This window comes from Aspergillus heteromorphus (genome assembly GCF_003184545.1).
Source record: "Aspergillus heteromorphus CBS 117.55 chromosome Unknown BO70scaffold_24, whole genome shotgun sequence".
In the NCBI taxonomy this organism is placed as follows: Eukaryota; Fungi; Ascomycota; class Eurotiomycetes; order Eurotiales; family Aspergillaceae; genus Aspergillus; species Aspergillus heteromorphus.
In genome coordinates, this window is record NW_020290429.1 from 114,136 (window position 1) to 139,327 (window position 25,192).

Sequence of the window (25,192 nt, forward strand, 5' to 3'; positions counted from 1 at the left end):
GTCCGTCCTCACTTCGTGTCTCCCACCTCCCCCATCCTCCCACCCCCCAGCTTCCCTCGAAGCCAATGGCTGTCCACCCAGCTTGTCGTTTCGGATGCCAAAGTGATGTGACTCCAGTCATCACGGATGGCCCGGTGGCTGGTCTCGAAAAGGGAGGGCCCAAACCCCGCCCAAGACATGCGACATGGCATTGTCTCCATCGGCCTGGCTCTTGATCTACTGCCTGCTAGTAGTACGCCGACAAGAGCTAGTTCTCTGCCCCCGAGCAGCCGTCGATAACAGGTTAGGAAAGATCTTCGTTTCTTTTTCCTCGATCAGGCGATATCAATGGTCCCTCACTGGCCATCCTGTCTGCCTGTATATCATCGTGGACGGTGCTTCCTCCCACTTACCCACTCTGATCTTCCCTCCTGCAGGATTTCGGACATATACTCGGGCATATTGCTTTCTTTCTTTCTCCATTTTTCTTTTCTTTCTATTCTCGCATTGCCGCCACAGCAGCTGCATCTGCTGTGGACTCCTCTTTATTCCTGCCCTGTTTTATCTGCCGCTTCTTATTCGCTAACCCCATTCTTCGATAGCTTCTCAAAAACATAAAGAGGAAGACAGGCTACAGTATCCTTGGGCATAACTCTCCTCTGCCACCCCTCCCCTCGGATCCTGCTCCATTTGCAGACCCCTTCTCTTCGACCCTCCGTTATCTTCCTGGAACATATGTCGAGTATATAGAAACGAAAGGGAAGAAACGACGGTTCATTCTGCGTGACCGCTGATGATGAAGTGGGGGATTGCAGGCTCGTTGCTTGCGCTCTTCATATCAACAACAACAGCATGGCCCTATGAAGAGTCCTTGGTTGACTACAACCTCAATGTGAACAAGAACGCCACCAGCCCGTTCGAATACACCCCGCCAACATGGCCCGGCCACAACTACACAGCGTCCCCCAAGAACTGGCGCTTTCCCTTCTACACCCTCATGTTGGACCGTTTCGTCAATGGCGACCCCACCAACGATAACATCAACGGAACGCTGTTCGAACATGACCTCAATTCGAACCAGATGCGTCATGGTGGTGATGCAGTGGGCTTGGTTGACACTTTGGACTATCTCCAGGGCATGGGTGTTAAGGTTCGGGTCACCTTTCCAAAGACTTGCCCCTCTTTCTGTTCCTCTCGTTGCACGATTTACTGATCACTCGATACAGGGTATCTATCTTGCAGGTACTATCCTGATGAACCAGCCCTGGGGCGCTGACGGTTACTCGATTCTGGATACAACGCTACTGGATCAACATTACGGCACAATTGAGACATGGAGAAGCGCCATAGACGAGATTCACAAGCGTGGGATGTATGTTATCTTTGATAACACTATCGCAACGTAAGTAACGGGGTATCCTACTGCACTTTCATGAACCATCCTCTGATGAACAAATGTATATCAGCATGGGTGATCTGATTGGCTTCGATGGCTACCTGAATGAGACCACCCCGTTTTCGGTCGACGAATACAAAACAGTCTGGAAATCAAACCGCGAGTATGTCGACTTTCGCCCAGGGAACAAATACAACGCCACCTGTGATTATCCTCGCTTCTGGAACGAAACTGGCTGGCCGGTAGACAAAGATGTCCGGGAGGAGCTTGTTGGTTGCTACGACAGTGACTTCGATCAGTACGGTGACAGAGAAGCCTTTGGTGTCTATCCAGATTGGCAGCGTGAACTGGCAAAGTTCGCTTCAGTTCAGGATCGTCTGCGCGAGTGGCACCCCAGTGTCAGGGACAGGATCAAGCTTCATTCCTGCAACATCATCAAGGCTCTTGACATCGATGGTTTCCGCTACGACAAGGCCACGCAGGCCACCGTCGATGCCCTGGCTGATATCTCAAGCACTTACCGGGAGTGTGCTCGCAGTGTTGGGAAGAACAATTTTTTCATTCCTGGTGAAATTACTGGCGGTAATAACTTTGGTTCAATTTACCTCGGCCGTGGTAGACAACCTAACCAGTACCCAAAGTCTGCTATGGATGCTATTGCCATGACGAACAAGACCTCACAACAGTACTTCCTTCGCGAACCGGAGCTTGAAGCCATTGACGGCGCCGCTTTTCATTACTCGGTATATCGCACTCTCACTCGTTTCTTGGGTATGAGCGGTAACCTGGCTGCCGGTTACGATCTCCCATTGGACTGGGTCGATGCTTGGAACGTTATGATGCAGACAAACGACATGATCAATGCCAATACTGGAAAGTTCGATCCCAGACACATGTATGGAGTGACGAATCAGGATGTCTTCCGGTGGCCTGCTATTGAGTATGGTGTCGAGCGAAATCTCTTGGGATTTTTCATCACAACATTGCAAATGCCCGGTATCCCCCTTCTGCTTTGGGGAGAAGAGCAATCCTTCTACATTCTGGACGCTACTGCAGATAACTATGTCTATGGCCGCCAAGCAATGTCTCCTGCCACGGCATGGAGAACTCACGGCTGCTCTGCCATTGACGCGACTCAGTATTATGACTGGCCTATCACACAAGGCCGGGACGGCTGTCACGATCCGGGCGTGGCCTATGATCACCGCGACCCCTCTCACCCTGTCCGCAACATCATCAAGCATATGTATCAAATGCGAGAGAACTTCCCCATTCTGAATGACGGTTACTCGCTTCAGACCCTATCCAAGCAGACAAGGGATATCGTGTACCCGGGATCATACGGCATAGCCACAGAGACAGGAATGTGGTCTATCTTGAGAGATCGAGTCTCTTCGGTTCAAGACCTTGGCACTGACGAGGACAACCAATCTGTGTGGTTGGTTTATCAAAATGACAACAAGACCGTGGACTACTCGTTCAATTGTGGAAGCAACAACAGTGCTTTGATTGCTCCCTTTCCCACGGGGACCACCGTCAAGAACTTGTTCTATCCTTTTGATGAACACAAACTGAAAGACAGCCCCAAGAAACTTGGCTTGAACGGCTCAAAGGAATTCAACGGATGCCTTGACAGCATCACACTGAAACGCTACGATTTCAGAGCATATGTCCCAAAAGCACGATTCGTTGAACCTCGACCGATGATCACGAAGTTTTCCCCAGGTCATGACGCTCCACTGCTCTCTACGGTTGCTTTTGACGAGTCCGAGGAAATTGGTGTTAGCATCGAGTTTTCCACGAAGATGGATTGCGATGGTGTCACAAAGGCTATCTCTTTTGAGTCGCAAACTGAGTCCGGCAAAACTCCTTCCATTGACAACTCAAGCGTCGATTGCAGGTCTCTGACTGTGTCTAATAACACTCAATATGTGGGCCAACTTCCGAGCGCCTGGTCTTGGTCGGCCAAGCTGTCTGGTGTGTATAATGGTGTTCACAAATTGACCGTCAAGAATGCCACTGGCTCTGGTAGCACCGGCTCGACTGAGGCCGTGGATCATTTCTTGTTCCGTGTCGGCCAAAGCGACAATCCGGTTGTTTTCTTCTCGGCCAACTACTCCACCAACCTTCTTCACCAGTCCGATAATGGGTCTCTCTATATTCAGCATAGAGCACCCGGAGCTAGCAAGTACCGCTATTCGACAAATTGGGGGAGTACCTTTTCAGGCTGGTTCAACTACACAGGCGGCAATGATACTATTGAAGAATTGCCTTGGTCTGGAACCAACAAGCAAAAGTGGGATGGCCAACATGTGCGAGTTGAATACTGGAGCAAATTGACCGGTAGCAGCGACTACGTTCAAGAGGGTGACTACAACTGGGATGGCCCGACACGACGCTTTCCACACCTTTTCTTCAACGGGCCTTACAACCAATACGGCTTTGATGCTGGGTTGGACAATGTTGTGAAACAGGACAGTGAAGGATACTGGAACTTCAGGGTCGTGGCTGAGTATCCCGCACAAGGTCAATTCAATGTTTGGGGTATGGATCCAAACGGCCAGCCGGACGAGTCGTATGTGTTCGGTGATGTGGATGGAGATGGAGTCTTGGATCGCATGCCACCTTCCTCGCTCAGCAAGCTGTCTGTCAACATCACCAAAGTCCCCCCTTCGCCGTACCTCCTATGGAAAGTCCATCTAGACGATGGGACTATGCGACTGAACCTTGAGCCTACCGGATCTCGGATCTCCCAGCTTATTGTTTACATCCTGCTTTGGGTGGTTCCCATTTTGACGGCTGCGGCTTGTGTCTATGCCTTCATGAAATCATTCTACCAGGTCAAGTTCAACCAGGTCGGTGTCATGGAAAAGAAATCGATCTTTCCAATGCTCTTCGGCAAGAGGTTAAACCATGATGGCCAGTCAACAAACCCTCTGATACGGCTCGCCAATAGATCAGGATTTCTCCAGAGCACGTCTGCGTTCGCTGCAGCTGGCTCACGGCGGCGGACTACGCTGATTGCAACCATGGAATACGACATTGAAGACTGGGAGATCAAGATCAAGATCGGAGGCTTGGGTGTTATGGCCCAGTTGATGGGGAAGCACCTTGGAGATCAAAACCTCATCTGGGTCGTTCCTTGTGTCGGCGGAGTGAACTATCCAGTCGACCAACCCGCCGACCCGATGTTTGTCACAGTCCTTGGTAATCCATACGAAGTCAAGGTTCAATATCACGTCATGAAGAACATCACCTATGTTCTACTTGATGCCCCGGTGTTCCGTCAACAATCGAAGACTGAGCCCTACCCTGCTCGCATGGATGATCTGGACAGCGCAATTTATTACTCTGCATGGAACCAGTGTATTGCCGAAACTATCAAGCGCTTTGGGATTGATTTGTATCATATCAATGACTATCACGGCTCGATTGCTCCGCTTTACCTCCTGCCTCAGACGATTCCGGTTTGCCTCTCACTCCACAATGCTGAATTCCAAGGACTTTGGCCCATGCGCACGCAGAAGGAGAGAGATGAGGTCTGTTCAGTCTTCAACCTCGACATCGACATTGCAAGACGCTATGTGCAATTTGGTGAAGTCTTCAATATGCTTCATGCTGGAGCAAGCTACCTCCGCGTCCATCAACAAGGGTTTGGTGCTGTTGGTGTGTCCAGGAAATATGGAAAACGTTCCTACGCGCGCTATCCTATCTTCTGGGGCCTGAAGAAGGTTGGAAACTTGCCCAACCCCGATCCATCTGACACCGGTGAATGGAACAGGGAGTTGCCCAAGGACAGTGACATTCAGGTTGATCCGATCTACGAGGCTGGCAGAGCAGAATTCAAACGACAGGCGCAGGAATGGGCAGGGTTGGAGCAAAATCCCAATGCAGACCTTCTTGTGTTCGTGGGGCGTTGGTCCATGCAAAAGGGCGTGGATCTTATTGCTGATGTGATGCCTGCTGTTTTGGAAGCCCGTCCCAACGTGCAACTGATCTGTGTTGGCCCGGTCATTGACCTTTATGGTAAATTTGCCGCGTTGAAACTGGACCGCATGATGAAAGTTTACCCAGGGCGTGTCTTCTCAAAGCCCGAGTTCACAGCTCTTCCACCTTACATCTTCTCTGGAGCTGAATTTGCTTTGATTCCGTCGCGCGACGAACCTTTTGGACTTGTCGCTGTTGAATTTGGTCGAAAGGGTGCACTGGGCATTGGTGCGCGCGTTGGAGGTCTGGGCCAAATGCCAGGCTGGTGGTATAACATTGAGTCCACGACAACTTCTCACCTCTTGCATCAATTCAAACTTGCCATCGGAAGTGCCTTGAACTCCAAGACTCAAGTTCGGGCGAAGATGCGAGCTCGTTCAGCCAAGCAACGATTCCCAGTTGCTCAATGGGTGGAGGATCTGGAAATCTTACAGTCGACTGCAATGCGGATCCACAGCAAAGGGATGACCAAATCGAACGTTCAACCTCTGTCATCTTCAGGTTACAATACTCCCAGTGGACTTATGACACCTACTATTGCATCTTCAGGACATCTCACCCCGGTTGGAATGCAGACTCCCCCAATCGCACATTCTCGCGAAGGAAGCTACTCCAATATCAATCGCCTCAGCGCCTACGGGCCACAGCAGCGGAACACCATTGTGTACAGTCGGGACCCAAGTCCTGGTGCCAACGAAAAGCCCAAGTCAGGCTTGAGCAGACAGTTATCGCTTGGTGTACGCGCTGGACCTGGTCATCTCATCCGTCGCGGACGCCGCCGCATGAGGAGAAGCATGGGGCATGATGAAAGTGCCAATGCTTCGAACACTGAGGAGAGCAGTGACGACGACATCATGCCCAGCTACTATGGAGAAGAGGAGTACACGCTGACCCCAGAGCAAGTCGAAGAAGGACGTCGAGCGGAGGCAGCCCAGCATCTCGACGGTCAAAGGCAAACCCCTGTCAGAGACTATCTCAGTCGGAGACACTCCAGCCAGAGCACGCTTCCACCTTTGTCTCTTCTCTCTCCGACCTCGCCCGGAAGCCCCGAGCCAGAAGACGCCGTTATAACCCCCGTGAGACCATATATCAACGAACCTGGGAACCGCCTGAGCAGTGCATCTGTCTTGTCTGTTGACTCGATCATTGGCGAGAAGAAAGATTTCAAACTGCAGAAGGTGGACCCTTTCTTTACGGATAGCAACGGTGAATACTACAAGGTGTTTGAGAAGAAATTGGAAAACTTGAATGGCCACAACTCCGAATCACAGCTCTGCATTGAGGAGTACCTGGTTAAGAGTGAGAAGAAGTGGTTCGATAAGTTCAGAGATGCAAGACTTGGCCGCAACCAATCACCTGCTGGTTCGATCTTCCACAACAGCAAGGAGAACAACTCGGGATCAGTCTCCAACGATGACATGATTTCGCGTGAAAGTGGAAGCGACGGACGGCAAGAGAAGGATGAATTCCTGCTCGGGACTGATTACGTGCCCCCCACCGGCCTTAGGAAATGGATGCAGGTTCGAATTGGCGATTGGCCAATCTATTCATTCTTTCTGGGCCTTGGACAGATCATCGCAGCCAATTCTTACCAGATCACTTTACTGACAGGCGAAGTGGGTGAAACTGCTGATAAACTCTATGGAATTGCGGCTGTGTACCTGGCCGCGTCTATTGTTTGGTGGTTCTTCTTTCGCTTCTTCAAGTCAGTCTTCGTGCTTTCACTACCTTGGCTCCTTTACGGCATATCATTCGTCATCATTGGTGTTGCGCACTTCGAGAAGGATACTTTTACTCGCGGTTGGATTCAGAATGTCGGTGCAGGTATCTACGCTGCGGCATCTGCCAGTGGCTCTCTGTTCTTCGCCCTCAACTTCGGTGATGAGAGTGGGGCTCCCATTAAGCAGTGGGTGTTCCGTGCATGCATCATTCAAGGCAGTCAACAGGCCTACATCATTGGTTTGTGGTACTGGGGTACGAGCATATCCCAGGCCGTCCAAAGCGGGCAAACCAATGTCCAGGGCTACATCACAGAGACCTGGAAGATGACGTGAGACTCCCTTTCTGGTTATGTTCTTGGCAATAATTCTAACGCATGATAGTGCCATCTGTATACCAATTGCCGTCTTCTTGTGGGTCGTTGGTCTTCTGATCTTCTTCGGCTTGCCTAGTTACTACCACCAGACACCCGGAAAGGTTCCTTCATTCTACAAGTCGGTGTTCAGACGCAAGATTATCCTCTGGAACTTCGTGGTGGTTATCCTGCAGAACTTTTTCCTGAGTGCACCCTATGGTCGGAACTGGAGCTGTAAGTATCTTAGTTACCTCTTCAACCGTTCGATGCTAATGGCTGTCCTTACAGTCCTCTGGAACTCCGCACATGCAAAAGGCTGGGAAGTGGGGATTCTCTGCATTGTATTCTTCGGTTTTGTCTGGGCAGGTCTCCTATACATCTTCGGCTTCCTCTCCAGAAGCCATAGTTGGATTCTCCCCGTCTTCGCTTGTGGTTTGGGCGCGCCACGATGGGCACAAATATGGTGGGGTGTCTCAGGCATGGGTCTCTACCTCCCCTGGGCAGGCGGTTACACCGCTGGTGCCCTGGTGTCTCGAAGTCTATGGCTATGGCTCGGAGTCCTGGACTCCCTTCAGGGCGTCGGGTTCGGTATGATCTTGCTTCAAACTCTAACAAGAATGCACATCTGCTACACGTTGCTGGCATCCCAAGTGCTGGGTTCAGTCGCAACGATTTGCGCGAGAGCATTCGGTCCGAACAAGATCGGCCCTGGGCCTATCTCTCCGGATATCACAGTGGGAGCCAGCGCCATAGCGAATGCTTGGTTCTGGGTTGCGCTCTTCTTCCAATTACTCATTTGGTATGTCACTCCCTGTCCTCTGATAATACAACCAGTTGGACGTCAACTAACTGTATCCCAGTGCCGGATTCCTCATGTTCTTCCGGAAAGAACAGCTCACGAAGCCTTGATTGATCTTGTTCCGTCCTTCTTCCGCTGCTTCTCGCAGCACCCAGCTCAACCAACCAACCAACCACCACGAGCTGGCCAATAATACACACTCGAAGAAGATCAATCCAGGGAGGAAAGCGAATCTTTCCCCCAGCATCCTCACCATTTTCACCCACACATGCACGCGCCCTTGTATATTATCTATCATCCATCCATCCTCTCCCTCAACCGGCACAACCGACGCATTGCATTGCTTCGCCTCGCATCGCATCACGCCACCCTCACGTACATATACCTGCGTGATTTCATCATTCACTGCTTCTTTCATGAGCCTTTTAGCATTCATTTCACGAACGGCATGTGTTCACGCTCTTTATGCTTTTTACCTGATACCGATCTAGCCTGGGATGAATACGCGTCTGACGAGATATTGATTGCCTGCTTGCACAGACATAGGAGGACGGTTTTGTTGTTACATGATTGATTGATTGATTTAGTTGTTTGACTGCTAATGTTTGTGTTTGTGTTTTTGATTATATTTCAGGGGTTTTTATCTATCTATCTATCTGTGTTTTGCTGTTGTTAATTTTTTTTTCTTTTGCTGCCTTGTGTTTACTGTGTTTTGATGTAGTTATTAGGTTTTTTGTTTATGTTTTGTTTACTGTTATTGTTATTGCTATTGGTTTTGGATCCTTGTTAGGAAAGAAAATATTCGAGTTGGTAATTGGGGATGTCGTGCAATAGGTTGAGCATCTTAATATCTGATCAGGCAGACAGACACACAGACAGACAAACAGACAGACAAACAGACATATAATCCTAAATGATAATTGGGTTGGATTAATTACCTTTTTGGTTTATTTATACTTCGTTACTTACATCAGGGTATCTTTCTGTAGGCGGATAACTTGTGGTATAGATAGTGAGAGATGACGCTCTAGCTGCAGGACAGGAACAAGGGGGATAAATGGTATGAACAAAATGTTTATTTATAAATAGTAGGTAAGGTATTTATTAGCCCTATCTCATGGGATTGAGTTTCCTCTTCTCGCTTCCTTCCTTCCTTCCTTGGAAGGGCCCATCCAACCCAATGCAATAAAGTCCCATCCGTGTAGCCAATCAAGTCAAGTCAAGTCCAGTCGTTTTTCCCCAGAACGAAGAGTGATATATAACCGAAAGTCAAACAGAGTGTAAAACAAAAAGAAAAACATAAACAAAAAGAAAAGCAGCTACATTATGGTCGTATCAAGAGTCCGTCCGTCCTCGTGCATGTACATAAAAGCAAAAGCAATTGATGCATCTGCAAATGTCTACCACTCCAAAGGCTCATTCTTGATATCACCCCTGTTCGTCTTGGGGACAGGAGCGGCCTGGACCATAGTGGCACGGTTACCACGCTTCAGGTAACCACTGCCATCGAGCCAGGGAGTCTCGAGGGTGCGCTTGGACTCGAAAGCCCGGATCTTGCTCTCCATCTGGAGAGTGAGACCGATATCATCGAGGCCGTTGATGAGGCAGTGCTTGCGGAAACCGTCGACATCAAACGACGCGAGCTTGTTGCCCTCCGCGTCCTTGATCTCCTGGTTGACGAGATCGACCTCGACCTCGCGGCCGGCGTGAGCCTCGGCGGCGATCTTCTGCAGAACGGCCTCGTCGGAGATGACCACGGGGAGCATGCCGTTCTTGAAGGTGTTGTTGAAGAAGATGTCCGCGAAGGAGGGCGCGATGATGCACTTGATCCCGAAGTCGAGGAGCGCCCAGGGCGCGTGCTCGCGGGAGCTGCCGCAGCCGAAGTTGGGACCCGTCACGACCAGGATCTTGGAGTCGCGGTAGATGCCCTGGTTGAGGACGAAGTCGGGGATCTCGGCGCCGTCTTTGTAGCGCAGTTCGTAGAACAGGGCGCTGCCGAGACCCGTGCGCTTGATCGTCTTGAGGAATTGCTTGGGGATGATCGCGTCGGTGTCGACGTTCGAGCGGTCCATGGGAGCGGCGATGCCCTTGAGGGTGGTGAATTTGGGGAGTCCGGCGCTGGAACCGCTGCCGGCGGACGAGTTGGTGTGCGGCTCGTTGTCGCCGGGGAGGTCCATGATCCGCTCGAGTTCGTCTTCGGTTGAGGGCTCCTCGTAGGTTTGTTGGACGTCGATCTTGGGTTGCGCTTTGCCGAGGACCGGGCTGGAGATGATGTGTTCGCGGACGTCGGCGAGCTTGCCGACGATGGCGGCGGCAGCGGCCATGGCGGGGGACATCAGGTGGGTGCGGCCACCGGCTCCCTGACGGCCCTCGAAGTTCCGGTTGGAGGTACTGGCGCAGCGCTCCTGGGGGGAGAGGATGTCCGGGTTCATGCCGAGACACATGGAGCATCCGGCTTCTCTCCATTCGAAACCGGCGTCGGTGAAGATCTTGTCGAGACCCTCGGACTCGGCCTGCTGCTTGACCAGACCGGAACCGGGGACGACCATGGCACGCTTGATGTTGGAGGCGATCTTCTTGCCGCGGACAACCTTGGAGGCGGCGCGCAGATCCTCGATACGGGCGTTGGTGCAGGATCCGATGAAGACCTTGTCGACCTGGATGTCCTTCATGGGGGTTCCGGCGGTGAGACCCATGTACTGCAGGGCACGCTTGCAGGCGAGCTTGCGGTTCTCATCCTCGAAGTCGTCGGGGCCGGGCACGACGCCGTTGATGGGGATGACGTCCTGGGGGGAGGTACCCCAGGAGATGGTGGGGATGATATCCTTGCCGTCAATCAGGACGGTCTTGTCGTAGACGGCGTCTTCGTCAGAGGCCAGGCTGGACCAGTGGTTGACGGCCTTCTTCCACTCGGGGCTGTCGACCTTGGGGGCGAGGGGCCGGCCCTTGAGGTACTCGAAGGTGATCTCATCGGGGGCGACCATGCCGGCACGAGCACCAGCCTCGATGGACATGTTGCACATGGACATACGGGCCTCGATGCTCAGGTTGCGGATGACGGATCCACAGAACTCGATGACGGCACCGTTACCACCGGCCGTACCGATGACACCGATGATGTGAAGGACCACGTCCTTGCTGGTGACACCGGCGGGGAGCTCACCATCGACCTGGATGCGCATGTTCTTGCTGCGGCGGGTGATGAGGGTCTGGGTGGCGAGGACGTGCTCGACCTCGCTGGTACCGATACCGAAGGCGAGGGCACCGAAGGCACCGTGTGTGGAGGTGTGGCTGTCACCGCAGACGACCGTTGTGCCGGGGAGGGTGAACCCCTGCTCGGGTCCGATGATGTGGACGATACCCTGACGCTTGTCGCCCATGCCAAAGTAGGTCAGACCGAAGTCCTTGACGTTCTCTTCGAGGGTGGAGCATTGGAGGCGGGAGTCGCTTTCCTCGATGAATTCGTCGACGTTCTTGAAGTTTTTGCGGGAGGAGGTGGGAATGTTCTTGATTGATTGAGTCAGTCAGTAGCTGTGCTAGGATGAGAAGAAAAGAAAAGAAAAGAAAAGACATACGTGGTCAACGGTCACCAGAGTGCAGTCCGGCCGGCGGACTGGACGACCAGCATTCTTCAGACCCTCGAAAGCCTGGGGGGATGTGACTTCGTGAACCAGATGTCTGTCGATGTAGATCAGGAGAGTGCCATCTTCCTGCTCGTTGACGATGTGGTGGTCCAGGACCTTGTCATACAAGGTCTTGGGTTTCCTATCAGCGCCAGGCATGATGGGCAAGTATAGAGGAAGTATAGAAAGTGGAGTGGGAAGAAGAAGAAGTGAGGAAGCAGTGGTGGAAGAAGAGATTCGAGGGTATAGGCTAAGGGGAAAGACGGGAGGAAAGGCTGTCAGCCAAGGAGAGGGATATCACGGAAGGGTCTATAGATCGAAGGAGGGCAGAGGAAGACGAGGTGATTTTAACTGGGCGTTTGCGCGATGTCGCAGAGCAGCGGTCGAGGGGCACCGCCGGTGTCGGTGGTCAGCGCCCAATGCTCGGGTGGCAATTGGCCGGCGGGAAAAGTCTGGGGTCCGACGGAGTCCGACACCGGCCGGAGTGGCGCTTAGACACGGCGGCTCGGCAAAAGCCTGACTAACGGGCTGGGAATGATTGGCACCCGCGGATAATTATTGCATTAGTGTCAAATAGTATAGCAATTAGACTGGAAATTAAAGAGTAGATAGATACAACAAGAAACTAGATACTTCATCACATCATGAACCCTCTCATGCCGGACTGATCGGCTTCGCGGACTGCACCCACGCAATCGGCGCATTGCTTGCCAACAACCCGCTCGTCTTCCCCGTCACCTTGGGATCCACCCCGATGAAGTTGTTAGGGAAGCCCACATCGAGGGGTCGCACGCTCTCCAGGTACTCGATTTGCTCCGGGGTCAACTTGATCTTCAACGCCTGGATGTTGTCGTACAGGTGTTCGACCTTGCGGCCACCCACCAGAGGGAATACATTGGGGGCCTTGGCCATGACATAGGCCAACGCAATGGCCGTCACTGATTCGATGCCATGCTCGCCGGCGACCTTGGCCAGGGCTTCGCTCATCTGGATCTCCTCCTCGCTCTGCCACTTGCCTCCGATCATGGACCGCAGCGCTTCTCCCTTCTGCTTACGCTCCTCAACCGCCTTCTTGGTCTGGAACTTGCCGCTGCCGAGCACGTCCCAGGGGGCCAGGGCCATGCCGAAGTGCCGTGCCATGGGGATGATCTCGCGCTCGAAATCCCGCAGCATGACGTTCCACCGCCCCTGGTATATGCTGAAGGGGGTCTTCCCGTGAGAGCGGGCATAGTAGTTGGCCGCACTGACGACCCACGCGGGAGAATCCGAGATACCCAGGTAGAGCACCTTGCCCTGTTCAACCAAGATATGCAGACTGTCCATGATCTCCTCGATCGAGGTCGAGTGGTCCCACCAGTGGAGGTACAGGACATCGATCCAGTCGGTCTGGAGTTTGCGCAGAGAGTCGCGCACGCTCATGTGCAGGCTTCGCCGGTGGTTTCCGCAGTGGTTGGGCGCGTTGCCCTTGCCCAGGGCGTAAGACTTGTAGTCGGTCGTGAATTTGGTGGCCAACACGAGCTGGTCCCGGTTCTTCCGCTCAGCCATCCATTCGCCTAGCCAGGTCTCGGATTGTTCGTATTGGTAATTGTTTGCCGTGTCAATGAAGTTTCCTCCGGCTTCCACAAAGGCGTCCAGTAGCTTGAAGGAGTCTTCCTTGCTCATTGAGCCCATGACCCCGGACCAGGCATCGCCGATTGACATGGCACCCAGCTGGAGAGGAGACACACGGATGCCCGCGGTCGACGAGAGGATCCGGTACCGACCGAGCTCGGTGCGTGGCTCCGGAGCAGGCTGGAAGAATTCAGACATGGTGAAGTTGATGGTGATAAAAAGCTATGTGGTGATTTGAAAAGACGAGATGTATTTATGAAAGTTGATCTGAGTGAAGGATGAGAAGTGTCGATACTGTTGCTGTTCTTTGCTCAGCGATGGCGTAAAGGGGGCCATTTTATACCTCGCCATTGCTCTCGTGAAGGAAAACCGAACTTGCCATCCTCATGGACAAGCCGTCAGCCGCCATCCAATGTATGCTAACTCCGGCCTCTGAGTTCTAGCAATCCCGACTTGAGATAACTTGATCATCGATCGTGAGGTCCTTGAAGTGGGTAACTACGAGACACTAGCGGTCATCCATGGACACGGAAACCTAATGCCCGCACTTGACAGTGTTGGTTAAGGAGGCAACGACCCGGAAATAACTAGCATCCTTGTGCAGTTAACGGCGAAGTCAGGATGACGCCCCGGCCCTCCGGGTGACGAGGATCGAGAGTGAAGAATCCACCACAGTGGGTCTGGACCGGAGGAGACGCGGAGTTAGGCATTTTGACTGCCAGGACAGGGGTCAGCCAGTCCTTATTTCCAAGGTCCAGTAAATACGCAACAGGTATACCCACCGCAGCAGTACTATGTTAGCCTGAAGCACAGATCTGCTCAGAACTGTGATGATCCTCCCGGAAGCTCGGGTGTTTTCTGCAGAAATAGACCAGTCTGAATGGTCTCACGCTCGGGATTCGGAAGAAGGGTGATCTGATGAAGTCTACCGGGCCCCTCCCTATGGTACTCTCTTGCGAGTCGAAACAGCAGATTAGCAGGATATCCGTCCTGTTGCCCGAGTGAGTGAAGGAGGGATGACACGATTCAGTTGCCGGACAGCCGGAGTTAAGCTTCCGCCGCTAGTCAGCCAACAACTACTAACTAATCCTATTCAGTACCAGGTTACCGTACGGGGAAGTGATAATAATGGATTTCACAGGCAGGCAGGGTATAACATCACTCTATTAATACCGCAGAAACAACTGTTACATAAAATACACTCTAGAACGGCTATACGGGAGTTCCAAACGCCCGGTTGTCCTCCCGAAAGACCAGTAGCGCCAGGCGATGTCGCACGAACAGACCCAACAGTCCGCAAACCGTCTGAACACCCACCATGTGCCAGGCGAGCTGGTTCTCCTTCATTGGCCCGGCCCAGACAAGCCACAGATTGAGGATGGTCAAATTCGTCGATTCGACGATCTGACCCTTGTCGTTCTTCGTCACGCGCACCAGGCGGAGCCGGTGCAGGAGCTCTAGGATAGTCGCAATGGGTGGTGAGGGTGGCACGGTCCATTCTGTCACCGATGCGTCTAACAATCCAGAGACGGAATTGAACTTCGGCAGACGATGGCGCGGACAAGGGATCACGTGGAAGAGCTGGGGGGTCGAGTACAGGAAGTTGAAGATCTGCGGGATGAAGAGAAGCAGTAGCGTTTTGCTGAAGTGGCCCAAGATGCCAACCACAGCAAACACCATTCCCGCAAAGTAGCAGTAGGTGTCGCCGACAAACACTTTGGAAGGGTACCAGTTATGGCACAAAAGGGCCAAGGAAACCCCGACGAACGGCAGCAGAAAGTATAGGGAAAACAGATGCGAGTCGGTCGCAGGATGCGGGTACGGTGTGATGGGTGCCAGGTATAAGACGTCGTTCGCTATCAGCAAGCCCGCAATCACGAGAGACTGGGCCACCTCCACCCCGTTGATTCCGGCCAGCATGTTTATCGAGTTCGGGCAGAAGATCGCCACGGCTGCCATGTATCCGTAATACAACCAACCAAGGTCGATAGTGGAGCCCAAGTAGGGCTGCAGGGGGACGGGGACAACGACCTGGGTGACGCCAAAGTCGACGAAGTAGACGATGAGCATTGGAATGGCGCCGAATGCGGGGATGAGGACTTTGTGCCTCCAGCGAATGTCAAGCAAGTCGTCGCCGATCCCAAGGATCACGATACATTGCAGGGAAAGGAGGCCGGAGAGATAGGACGCGAGCTGTTGTTCTCCGGTGTCAGTAGTCGATTAATGCCGGTCATGATCGCGGGAATTACGAACCCTGCCATGAGGAAACCGGTGGAGCATGCGACCAGTTTCAACATGCTCAACCTCAATCACCACATCTCGGTTGCCTCCACCCGAGGTGGCTGCCACGATATCCTTGTAGAAAGCAAACGGGATGAAGAAGATCAGCGCAAGGAGATAGACAATAGCGCAAACCGCGCCCATCGTCTCCGGTCTAGCAAGCATAAGCGCATTAGTCGATGATGGGCTTATTCACTGGACATGGGGGAATCTCATACATTTCCGGCCTCCGCGGCTTTGCCATGTCCTTCCCCTTCAGCCCGGCCTTCATAAATACCGGCCCGAGCCATCTGATCAAGCTGAATGTGACCGCGAACGCGATGCCGCTAAACGCAGTCGAAGCTACCAAGGGCGCGCCTTCACCTTGGAAGGTATTGAGAAGGATACCAACGCAGGCTCCCACTAGGACCAGGAGACGCCAGGTCTCCCAGTGGGAAAGGGAGCTCGAAGTTTCTGAACTCATGGCGCCAAAGCAGATGCAGCTGTCAGCATACCTTCAGGCACCTCCTGCGACTTTGAGGCCTTGGCCTTATTTTGAGAGAGGCAATCTCGAGAAAGGCAAGGTGGCATCATGGCAGGGGGAGGGGGGGGGGAGACGGACAGAGTGGAGAAGCTGACGAACGTCGTACTAACAAGTTGACAACCCCGTTCTGCCGGCAGATTCGGGCGAGGACGGGACTGACCGCCGTCGGGGTGGGCGGTGACAGATGGTGGCCGCAATCGGGCAGTTCGTGGCTGACATAATCAGCACGGCGCGAGGGAACGACTAGTAGTAGTCACTAACTACTCCGTACTACGTAGTAGTATCACATCCCGGCACTTCACATGCCTTAGTGGTCTATAGGTGACGGACGGGGGCAAAAGAAGAACAAATAACCGTCGGGTTCGCATGGGACAGTGGAAGGCCTCTCTCCCACCTCCGAGGTCTGTCTGTGGATTAATTACCAACGCGTCGCTGGAGGCTTGTTTGGAGGCGGTACTTAGTGGTCGCTGGTCTCTGATTGGGGTTGCCCGCACACGCACACGCCCACAATGTCTGGGTTCGCCGACTTTGATGCCGGCCATCGGGACTTGGTCTCCGTCACCAAGTTCAATTTCTATGGCAATCGCATCGTCACCGCCTCGTCCGACCATCGCATGAAGGTCTGGGATCTGAAAGATGGGGAATGGCAGCTAGTAGATACTTGGCGTGCACATGACGCAGAGATTCGTGATGTAAGCAACCTTGGTATCTGGTCTGGTATTTGTGGTGTTTTTAACCTCTGTTACTCAGGCCACCTGGAATGGCCCCTTTACGGGCCAGCACATTGGCAGTGTCGGCGAGGACATGAAATGCAAGATCTGGCAGGAAGATGTTACGCAGCCCCCCAACTCAGGCCGGCGGTTTAGGTCCATCTTTCGTATGACTGCGCCGCAACGCCACCCGTTTGTCTCCATTGACTTCCGCAACATCGACCTCGAGTCCTGGCTGGCTCTCATCACTCGCGATGGCTATCTCATGATCATGGAGCCGGTCAGCCCGGACACCCTCGCCGACTGGCAGCCCCTGGATCAGTTCCGCGTCTGCACCGCCCCGCAGAGGGGAGAGGAAACAAGCTTCAAGGTGCAGTTCCACCACGATCCTACCGACATCACCCACTCCGCCTTGCCCTCCTGGGATCGCAAGAGCCTGTCGCTGGTGGTCGCCGCCATGGACAGCGTGAAGGTGTATCGAACCGATGCGAATCGCCGGTTCTACCACGCAATTGAATTGACCGGACATGGTGGTCTGGTCAGAGACATCTCGTGGGCCAACGGATCGGTCAGAGGCTATGATCTGATCGCTAGTGGATGCAAGGATGGCTTTGTTCGCGTTTTCGAGGTTTATACTGTTGCTTCCGACACTGGGGCCCAATATCCCAACGGCAATCATACTCTGTCTTCTGTGCAGGCACCATCTACTACTAGTAGTGTCCGTGCCACAACGCAGTCGGGGATCGGGTCGGCTCTTGCAAGCCGCGCACCGGCATCGATGTCCAGTCGTGTGGCAACTGAAGATTCGCAATTCAAGCATTCGTACAAGGAAGTCGCATGCATCGATAGCAAGCACCTTGACGTGTGGCAAGTGGGCTTCTCATACGCGGGTGAATAGCGTACCCCCTTCGGTCTATGTTCATGATGACTAATGTCTATATAGGTGACTGCCTGATTTCCTCCGGAGATGATGGTATTGTACGATTCTGGAAGAAGTCTCTTTCCGGGGAGTGGATCGAATACGCGGAGACAGATATGGCTTACCAGTAAACGCCGTATCGCTTTCTCCAATTCCCTCACATCTGTCTACCGGGACTCGGCCCTTTGTGTCTGGATTCAGTCATCATTCCACTTTATCCCCGTGGCCCACGGGCAATTATTGGTCTTGTTTGGGCGATTAGCCCTGCTTCCTCCCCTACTCCTTCGAAGAATTCTTCTGCATCCTTACTGTTCGCGTTGGCGTTTCTTGCGGTCTATTTCTGGCGGGTCTTAGATCTTGCATTGAGTTGTTTCCCCCTCTGCAGCCATTCCTGCTCTGTTTGGTATACAATGATACCCATGGGTCTCTGGCTTGTCTGTCCTCTAACGTCCTGGCGCCTTCCCGGTAAGGTGTCTACTTCTTCTTAATGTTCGCGGATTTTTCGGTTTCCTTGTTTTCCTTGTCTTTCCCTTGTCTCCGAATTAGAAAGCGCAGCTGTTCATGAAGAAGGAAGGGACGGCGGGTTTGTCGTCCCTTCCATTGTATCAAAGCTTCCAATCCTTTCTGGCTAGCAAGGGGAAAAGAGGGTACTGGCGACCAGTCTTACCTGTGGTTACCAGTACTCAGGACCCATCGGAAGAGGAAGGAAGCACCCTTGCCGCAACTCTGGCAACCACGTCTGGGGCGTCTCATTTCTACCGACAACACTGCGGCACTCGTAGTCTTTCTGGACCTCATCCACATTGTCATTCTTAACCACGCGTCATGGCTATTATTCCCACTTTTGGAACGGGTCTTTTCATCGGGGCCGGCCAGGCCCTGGCTGCCGGTGGCCCAGCATCATTACTTGGCTCCTACATATTGCTATCTGCGTTGGCTTACTGCCTGACGACCGCCAATGCAGAGATTGCAGCTCATCGACCGGCTCCTCACGGTACGTTGGTGGCCAACAGTTTCGAATACGGCTCGAGCCACCTGGGATTCTCCCTAGGCTACCTCCGCTGGTACTCTCTAGCGATGATGGTTCCTTTTGAAATCACCACTGCCATGGTCAACCTTGGCCTATGGAATCCCGAGCCCAAAATGGCGGTTCGCCTCTCGATTGTCGCGATCCTGATCCTCCTCTTCAACATGCTCCCGCAACGGGCTTTCAGGCGAACCGAGACCGTGTTCACGGGCTTGAAGATCGTTACCACCGCTGGCTTGGCCCTGTGCTCGCTGTACCTCGCCATCAGAGGTCTTCCCGGTACGCCCGTCCGAGGCTTCCGCTACTGGCACGAGCCTGGCCCCTTGAACGAATACCTAGTCCGTGGCAACCTAGGTCGCTTCTTGGGCTTTCTGCAGTGCCTCCTCTACAGTGTGATCTCTTTCACCTTGACCCCGGAGATCACGGTCCAAAGGGCCGAGCAGTTCAACAACGAACAGGGCCCGGGCATCTTGAGCAGGGCTAGAGTGGACAGTGTCCAGTTCTTCGTGCTGTACCTCCTTACTGTGTTCATGATGACTTTCGCCAGTCCATTTGACGAGTCTCGCCTGACAAATCATGGCATGGGCGCTGGGGAGTCGCCGTTCATTGTGGGCATGAACCGGGCCCAAATCCCTGTGCTGCCTGTGATCGTCACCGCGCTTTTTTTCCTGTCGTCGATTGCTTCCGGGCGCTCTTTCCTATATATCTCCTCGCGCGCACTGTACAACCTGGCCGAGAATGGCCATGCCCCCGCCCTGTTCGCGACTCGAAATCGGTGGGAAGTCCCATATGCTGCCATCATCGCGTCTGCTACGTTCTCGCTGTTTGCTTTCATGTCCCTGGCGGAGTCCAGCTCGGCAATCTTCAACTCGCTGATGTACTTCATCACGACGTCCGGCTCCATCTCATGGCTGTGCTCATGCATCATCTGTTCTCGACCCGGGGCATCACGGAGTCGGTCCCAACATGATTTTTTCCCCCGCGTGGCCCTAGTGAATGTGTGCTCGGCTTCCTGTCAGGACTCGGATCCGACCACATCGTTGGAGTCGGTCCTGTCGACGGCGACAAGCGGGTGCTTGATCCGACACTGGTCCCATCTTCCTCCTCCTCGTCTGCAATGGGCTCCAGCACGCGAACATCGTCGGATCCGGCTTGGCTGGAGAAGTCGTTTCCGCGCAGCTGTGACCCCCTGGGCTTGGACACGGAGCGGGTCCCGGACTTGGAAGCGCCCGCGGTGGCCGACGGGTAGACACAATCACGGTTGCCCTTGCGACATCGGTCGCAGATGGGGCGCGCCTCATCGCACTTGATCCGGCGGGAGCGACAGGTGAAACAGCCGCTGCGGGTACGCTTATGCTTCTTTTGGTCGGATGTGGGTTGTATGAGCGATTGGGGCTTCGGAGGCACGGACGGATAAGAGGCGGAGGCGGCGGGAGGAAGTGGCGGCTGGGGCTGCGCGGGCGGATTGTGCCAGAATGCGACACTGTCTGGATACTGGCCGGTGCCCAGGATCGAGTAGGCGGAAACCGGGGTGTGTTGGTCTTGGAGAGACAAAAACGAGGGAAGATGGCCTGTTAGGGAGGCCTGGGAACGGGAGTACGGATGTGCCATGGCGCGGATCGCATCGAACAAACCAGGCGGATCGGGGTCGAGATGGCCGGCATCGACTGCAGTCGCTCAGGACCAGATAGACGGGCACCGATGGTGGGGAGACCCGATCCGCATCTCCAGCGACGGCGGCGGTGGGGAGGAAGGATGGGATGGATGGAGGGCAGGATTCACGGGGAGGGCAATCAACGCGTGAGTTGCGCGGAACCGGGCGTGAAGCAGCAGGGAGAGGGAGAGAAGGAAGAAGGAGGAGGAGGAGGAGGAGGAGGAGAGGGGGGAACTCGAGAAGGAGGAGGGAAAAGAAAGAAACCAGGCTAGGACTGGGTTTGGACGGGACAGCAGAAAAAGAAAGAAAAGGACGAAGAGGGAGAAGAGAAAGAAGTGGTTTGATGATTGGGGTTGGGGCTGGCCGGAAGAGGCAATGCATTAATCAAGCACTCAAGCAATCAATCGGCCATTTCAACCGCCAGCAATGGAGGCTTCGATGGAACCTCCCTCGACTTCAACCTTAACCTTGCGCCAGCCCATTATTTCCAGCTGGGGACTGATGACTCCGATGGCTCGCCGGCGCTAGATTCCTTGGCCCTCACCTTATTCTGTCCATTCGCCTCTCCGACATTCATCGACCCCCCTTAGGCTGGCGTTAAGCCCCGAGTCGAGCCTCCCACTGGTCTGGTCTGGTCACTGCTAGGCTGTTAGAGACTGGGGGTATCACCCACTGTCCACTCCAGTCCAGCAGCCCCGGTGGGCCGCACTGGACCGGGCTGATCATCCTAATAGGTACTATGCAGTATGCACGTTCCGGAGCCCCGGTGGCTGTGGCAGACTGGCAGTCGTGGGCGGCAGATGTTCGTACAGAACATACTATATCCAGTATCCTAAACGCGACGGTGGGTGACCGATCGCCGCACCGAGGCACTATCCCACAGCTCCCCCTCCAGACAAACCATGGATGAGACCATGTCCAGGAGCACTTGGCCTTGCCAAGAGCTTGGTTGACGGGGGCTCATAATTGTTTCTCCCCTGCCTGGCGGGGACTGCATCATCTTTAGCCACCTCCGCCTCCCCGTCCGAGGTGGGAATCGTGGTTTCCATGGGACTCCGCAGAGGCGCACAACCCGCAGTCTGGAAGTATTGTCTCAAATAAAGTAGAAGCTAATACAGAAGAGCTATACGCATCGTCGGCATGATCCAGGCGCATCCGTCGTCATGGTAGGGAGCCATGGTTCGGAGAATCCGGCCGGCTCCGAAGTAGACCTGCAGCGAGGAGCGCGGACTGTCCGCCAGAGCAGTCTCCTGATGCGCCGGTTCATTTATCAAGATGCACCCGCCGATTCAACTGATCACATCCCTGCGCAAATCCCCGGGTTTCTCGCCGCGACCTGGGGGTTTCAAGGGGCCCTAGGTTATCGGACCGGTCGTAGCTTGAAGTTATACGAATCCCGAAGGCATTAGAATTCATAACGCCGCTTATTTTCACGATGACGCCCATCTCATCTCAATCGCGGTGGATGCGGCCAAACCTTCTTTGAGGGAGAAAAGTGGACCGCCAACCACTAAGGCCGTGCCATCCCAACGGACGACTCCGCCAGACCCAGCCTGGGTCCACTTCCTGCCATCAGAATCGCTCGGCTAATCTGAAACCAACTTCGCCCAATGGACGGTCCGATCTGGGCAAGATTTGCCGAGACGTTCGTCCGCTCGTGGAGCCGGAAAATGACTGAACCAGCCTGGGGTTTCCGCCTGTCACTGGGGAAGGGGCTATAACTGCCGTTACTATTGACAGGAACTTGATATAAAGTAGTGTTGGTTCAGTGAGTGGGGATAGGAAGCTCCGATCTTGCAGTACGTCGACCGAGCCTCACGCACACGCTGTCTTTGGGATCAACCAACGCGTCGTCAGCAAGGGATAGTCAGCACCATAGCGGCTCGCCCTCGTCACTGGGGGCAAATTGGATTCGGCTCAGTCGGATGTTCCTGATCGACATTGATGGTTTGACAGCTGAGTAGGCTGAGCGTTTCCTGGTGGTCACTGGTCGCCGCAGCCCACCCACCCAGATCTAGGCTGGGGCCCCCAATCTCACCCGGCAGTGGTCGACTTGACGGCCCTAGTCTCTTCCGTAATAATGGCCTCCATTCTGTCATTGCGGCCCACATTTGCCCTAGGCCAAGAGAATTTTGAAGAGAGTTTTACGATCTCATGTCAAAAAGGGAGGGCGAAGGGGAGAAAGGAGAAAAAAAAGAAAAGAGAGCCCGAAAAAGGAGAGGGACCAGGGCGACGCTGACCCCTATCCGACCTGAGTCTGGTACACTCGGACATAACATTAATAATTAGGAAAAGTGGTGGGATTTCTGGTGCCGGCGGTCGCATGTTGGCCTCCATCGGCCATTACGAGTGGTGGAATGAAAGCACGCCCCTCGAATAGGCTAGACCCACGGGGAATATGCAGACTCGTCCATGTGGCTAGAACGACCATACTCCATCTGATGACCTGATGCCCTAGGTGAAGGTTTCAGCCAGCCTGTAATTGGTCATGGTTAGTATCAGCTGTGTCGTGTTTGAGCGCTCAAATCACACTGTACTATCACGAAGATTCTGGGCCTGACCTTGCTGACAAACACCATCAATGGATGAGACAACAGAAATTGAAATTGAAGCTACAATCCTGGAAGGATCGGAACTTCAGGTGGATGGACAAGCGGGGGTGCGGACATGTGGATGGGCCATGCCTAGCTAGGCATGGCTAGCCTACCAGCTATCCTGGATAGAGGGGAAATGAGTCCAATATGAGGACACTCCAGAGGTCACCAGGTTAATCTTCCGACTATCCGGTCCATGAAGACGATCCCTACAATTCTTTTCCCTCGCCCGGGCGAAAATCTTTGTTGATCGTTAGCTATAGATAGAACGATCTTCCTTGTTGCGTCTCTATTTCTCCCGTCTGCAGTGCGCCCTGTACGAAGTGTGGATAGGCATAAGCATGGAAGTACTCGCAATCAATCCCATGGAGTGGAGCAGACGAAATGGTCGAACTCTCGAAGGCGGACGGAAGGACATGGAAGACGCCCGGTACTGATGCTCGGGGAACACTCTCGGGGATCCCCAGAAACCCAAACAATTCTGCCAGCCTATGAGCTGTATATTGTAGGGCCGAGGCAGCTCCACAACGAGTCTCATTGGCACCACCGCTGAATCCATGGGTGGGTGGCGCGGACGCACAGGCTATCAATCAGTCAACGGTCTTGAACAGACTTTTGCCAGGGCCAAATTGGGGCCAGGCCAGGTCATCAAAAATCCGACAGTGACTGCTCTCACATATTTACTCCTAGATGGCATATGATGCAGGCTTTTGTGATGGACATCGGATATGACCCGGTCGATGTTCTCTTCCTTCTCTCATTCCTATATTTTCCCCCATCTGTAAACCTAGGGTGTGCAGCCGAAAAGTAGGCAAAAGTGGTAGCAACAAGCAAGACAACGCCAACACTGACCCGGAAGTCTGGCTGGCTAGATTGGTAGCCAGTCCTTCCTGTTTTGGGGGAAACCATGTAGTGGGATCGGCGAGTGAGGACAAGGGAAAGGTTTCCGTACTAGTGCGGTGTCCACTGCAGAAAGAGGGTCGAGTCAGAGTCCAGTTTAATATTATTCAACAATCGTATTATAGCCATCCGGGTGGAACCGGCGCGCATACCTTCCCAAGTCAGAACAATAGACGCCAGCCATGGTGTTCACTCCACTCCCATCCTGACCTAGAGACGTAGCGTGGGTGGGTACGTACTATGTGCAGGACTAGCAGGTACCTAGTCAGCTGTGACAATATTGACAAAAGCGCCTTACTGTCGCAATACAGGGTGTTGTTGCTGCAAAGGCGCCGTTAGACCCTGAACTCGACCTATCAGCGAGTTAGAGGCGTGAAGTCCCGCATTGGGGGATGGCAGTAGTAATAGAACTGGAGGGATCTCGTGACGGGCAGGAAGGAAGATAAGATGAAGTGTAAGAAGTCAGGAGACACAGGTAGCGTGACATTTATGAGCGCCTAGTTGCTCGAACCCGCTAGCTCTCCCGGGGCACATCCGATGCTGGGAGTCTTCAGTTGGTTGGGGAGAGGGACTCTAACCCACTTAGCCATGGCTCTCAATGAGATGATGAGCATGAGCTCGAGCATGATCATCATGGGTGGTACCTTGTCCTCACGGATGAAAAGGAGGGGCCACCGGGGGGGAGGGAGGGGAGAGAGAGACCAGAAAGGAAGGGTGGAGACAAGCTGTGGCATGACCGCAAAGGCCGGCCAAATCAGGGAAGAAAACACAGGAGCCTTGGTCAGGATTAATCTCATTTGAGGGACGATCTCGATCACGGACAGGCTGGACTCGTCGGGGCCAGAGGGGTAGAAGTGCCGACGAGCTTGTCTGCAGGAGGGGGACTAGCAGTGCTGCTAGTAGGTAGGTAGTGGGTGCTTAGGAGGAAGAGGATGAGGAGACGGTGAAGTACGGAGGAGGAGGGGGAGGAGGAGGAGGAGTTAGCAGTAGCTGGGGGTGTTTGCAGCGCAGTACTGCCTCTTACCAGTCTAGGTCGGTGCGGTATAGTACACCCTTCTGCCTATACGGCCTGGATACATACAGTACCTACTTTAGGGAGGTAGTACTGCCACTACA

The 25,192-nt window shown here is 53.7% G+C and overlaps 6 protein-coding genes across 6 annotated transcripts; 3 read left to right on the forward strand and 3 right to left on the reverse strand.

Annotated features, from left to right (window-relative positions):
- The first annotated feature begins 705 nt into the window (after positions 1 to 705).
- Positions 706 to 8,659, forward strand: ags2 (alpha-1,3-glucan synthase Ags2). The gene is made up of 6 exons (XM_025547321.1): positions 706 to 1,129; positions 1,206 to 1,381; positions 1,446 to 7,412; positions 7,465 to 7,670; positions 7,725 to 8,235; positions 8,297 to 8,659. The coding sequence occupies exons 1-6, from the start codon at positions 773 to 775 to the stop codon at positions 8,343 to 8,345; spliced, it is 7,266 nt and encodes a 2,421-aa protein (XP_025396764.1). The 5' UTR covers positions 706 to 772; the 3' UTR covers positions 8,346 to 8,659.
- A 642-nt stretch (positions 8,660 to 9,301) lies between these two features.
- Positions 9,302 to 12,150, reverse strand: luA (3-isopropylmalate dehydratase LEU1). Its single transcript, XM_025541334.1, has 2 exons — positions 11,811 to 12,150; positions 9,302 to 11,741 (listed from the first exon to the last, which is right to left on the reverse strand). The coding sequence occupies exons 1-2, from the start codon at positions 12,015 to 12,017 to the stop codon at positions 9,636 to 9,638; spliced, it is 2,313 nt and encodes a 770-aa protein (XP_025396765.1). The 5' UTR covers positions 12,018 to 12,150; the 3' UTR covers positions 9,302 to 9,635.
- A 259-nt stretch (positions 12,151 to 12,409) lies between these two features.
- Positions 12,410 to 13,967, reverse strand: BO70DRAFT_108581 (aldo/keto reductase). The gene has a single exon (XM_025537858.1). It carries the CDS (start codon positions 13,665 to 13,667, stop codon positions 12,513 to 12,515), a length of 1,155 nt encoding a protein of 384 aa, XP_025396766.1. The 5' UTR covers positions 13,668 to 13,967; the 3' UTR covers positions 12,410 to 12,512.
- A 675-nt stretch (positions 13,968 to 14,642) lies between these two features.
- BO70DRAFT_364488 (UDP-N-acetylglucosamine--dolichyl-phosphate N-acetylglucosaminephosphotransferase) lies at positions 14,643 to 16,327 on the reverse strand. The gene is made up of 3 exons (XM_025543823.1): positions 15,968 to 16,327; positions 15,723 to 15,903; positions 14,643 to 15,662 (listed from the first exon to the last, which is right to left on the reverse strand). Exons 1-3 carry the CDS (start codon positions 16,210 to 16,212, stop codon positions 14,682 to 14,684), a joined length of 1,407 nt encoding a protein of 468 aa, XP_025396767.1. The 5' UTR covers positions 16,213 to 16,327; the 3' UTR covers positions 14,643 to 14,681.
- Positions 16,328 to 16,569: 242 nt separating this feature from the next.
- On the forward strand, positions 16,570 to 18,451 carry BO70DRAFT_364490 (putative nuclear pore protein (SEH1)). Its single transcript, XM_025543824.1, has 3 exons — positions 16,570 to 16,964; positions 17,023 to 17,872; positions 17,926 to 18,451. Exons 1-3 carry the CDS (start codon positions 16,782 to 16,784, stop codon positions 18,030 to 18,032), a joined length of 1,140 nt encoding a protein of 379 aa, XP_025396768.1. The 5' UTR covers positions 16,570 to 16,781; the 3' UTR covers positions 18,033 to 18,451.
- A 362-nt stretch (positions 18,452 to 18,813) lies between these two features.
- BO70DRAFT_364491 (putative proline permease) lies at positions 18,814 to 20,319 on the forward strand. The gene has a single exon (XM_025543825.1). The coding sequence runs from the start codon at positions 18,982 to 18,984 to the stop codon at positions 20,236 to 20,238; it is 1,257 nt and encodes a 418-aa protein (XP_025396769.1). The 5' UTR covers positions 18,814 to 18,981; the 3' UTR covers positions 20,239 to 20,319.
- Positions 20,320 to 25,192: the final 4,873 nt, after the last annotated feature.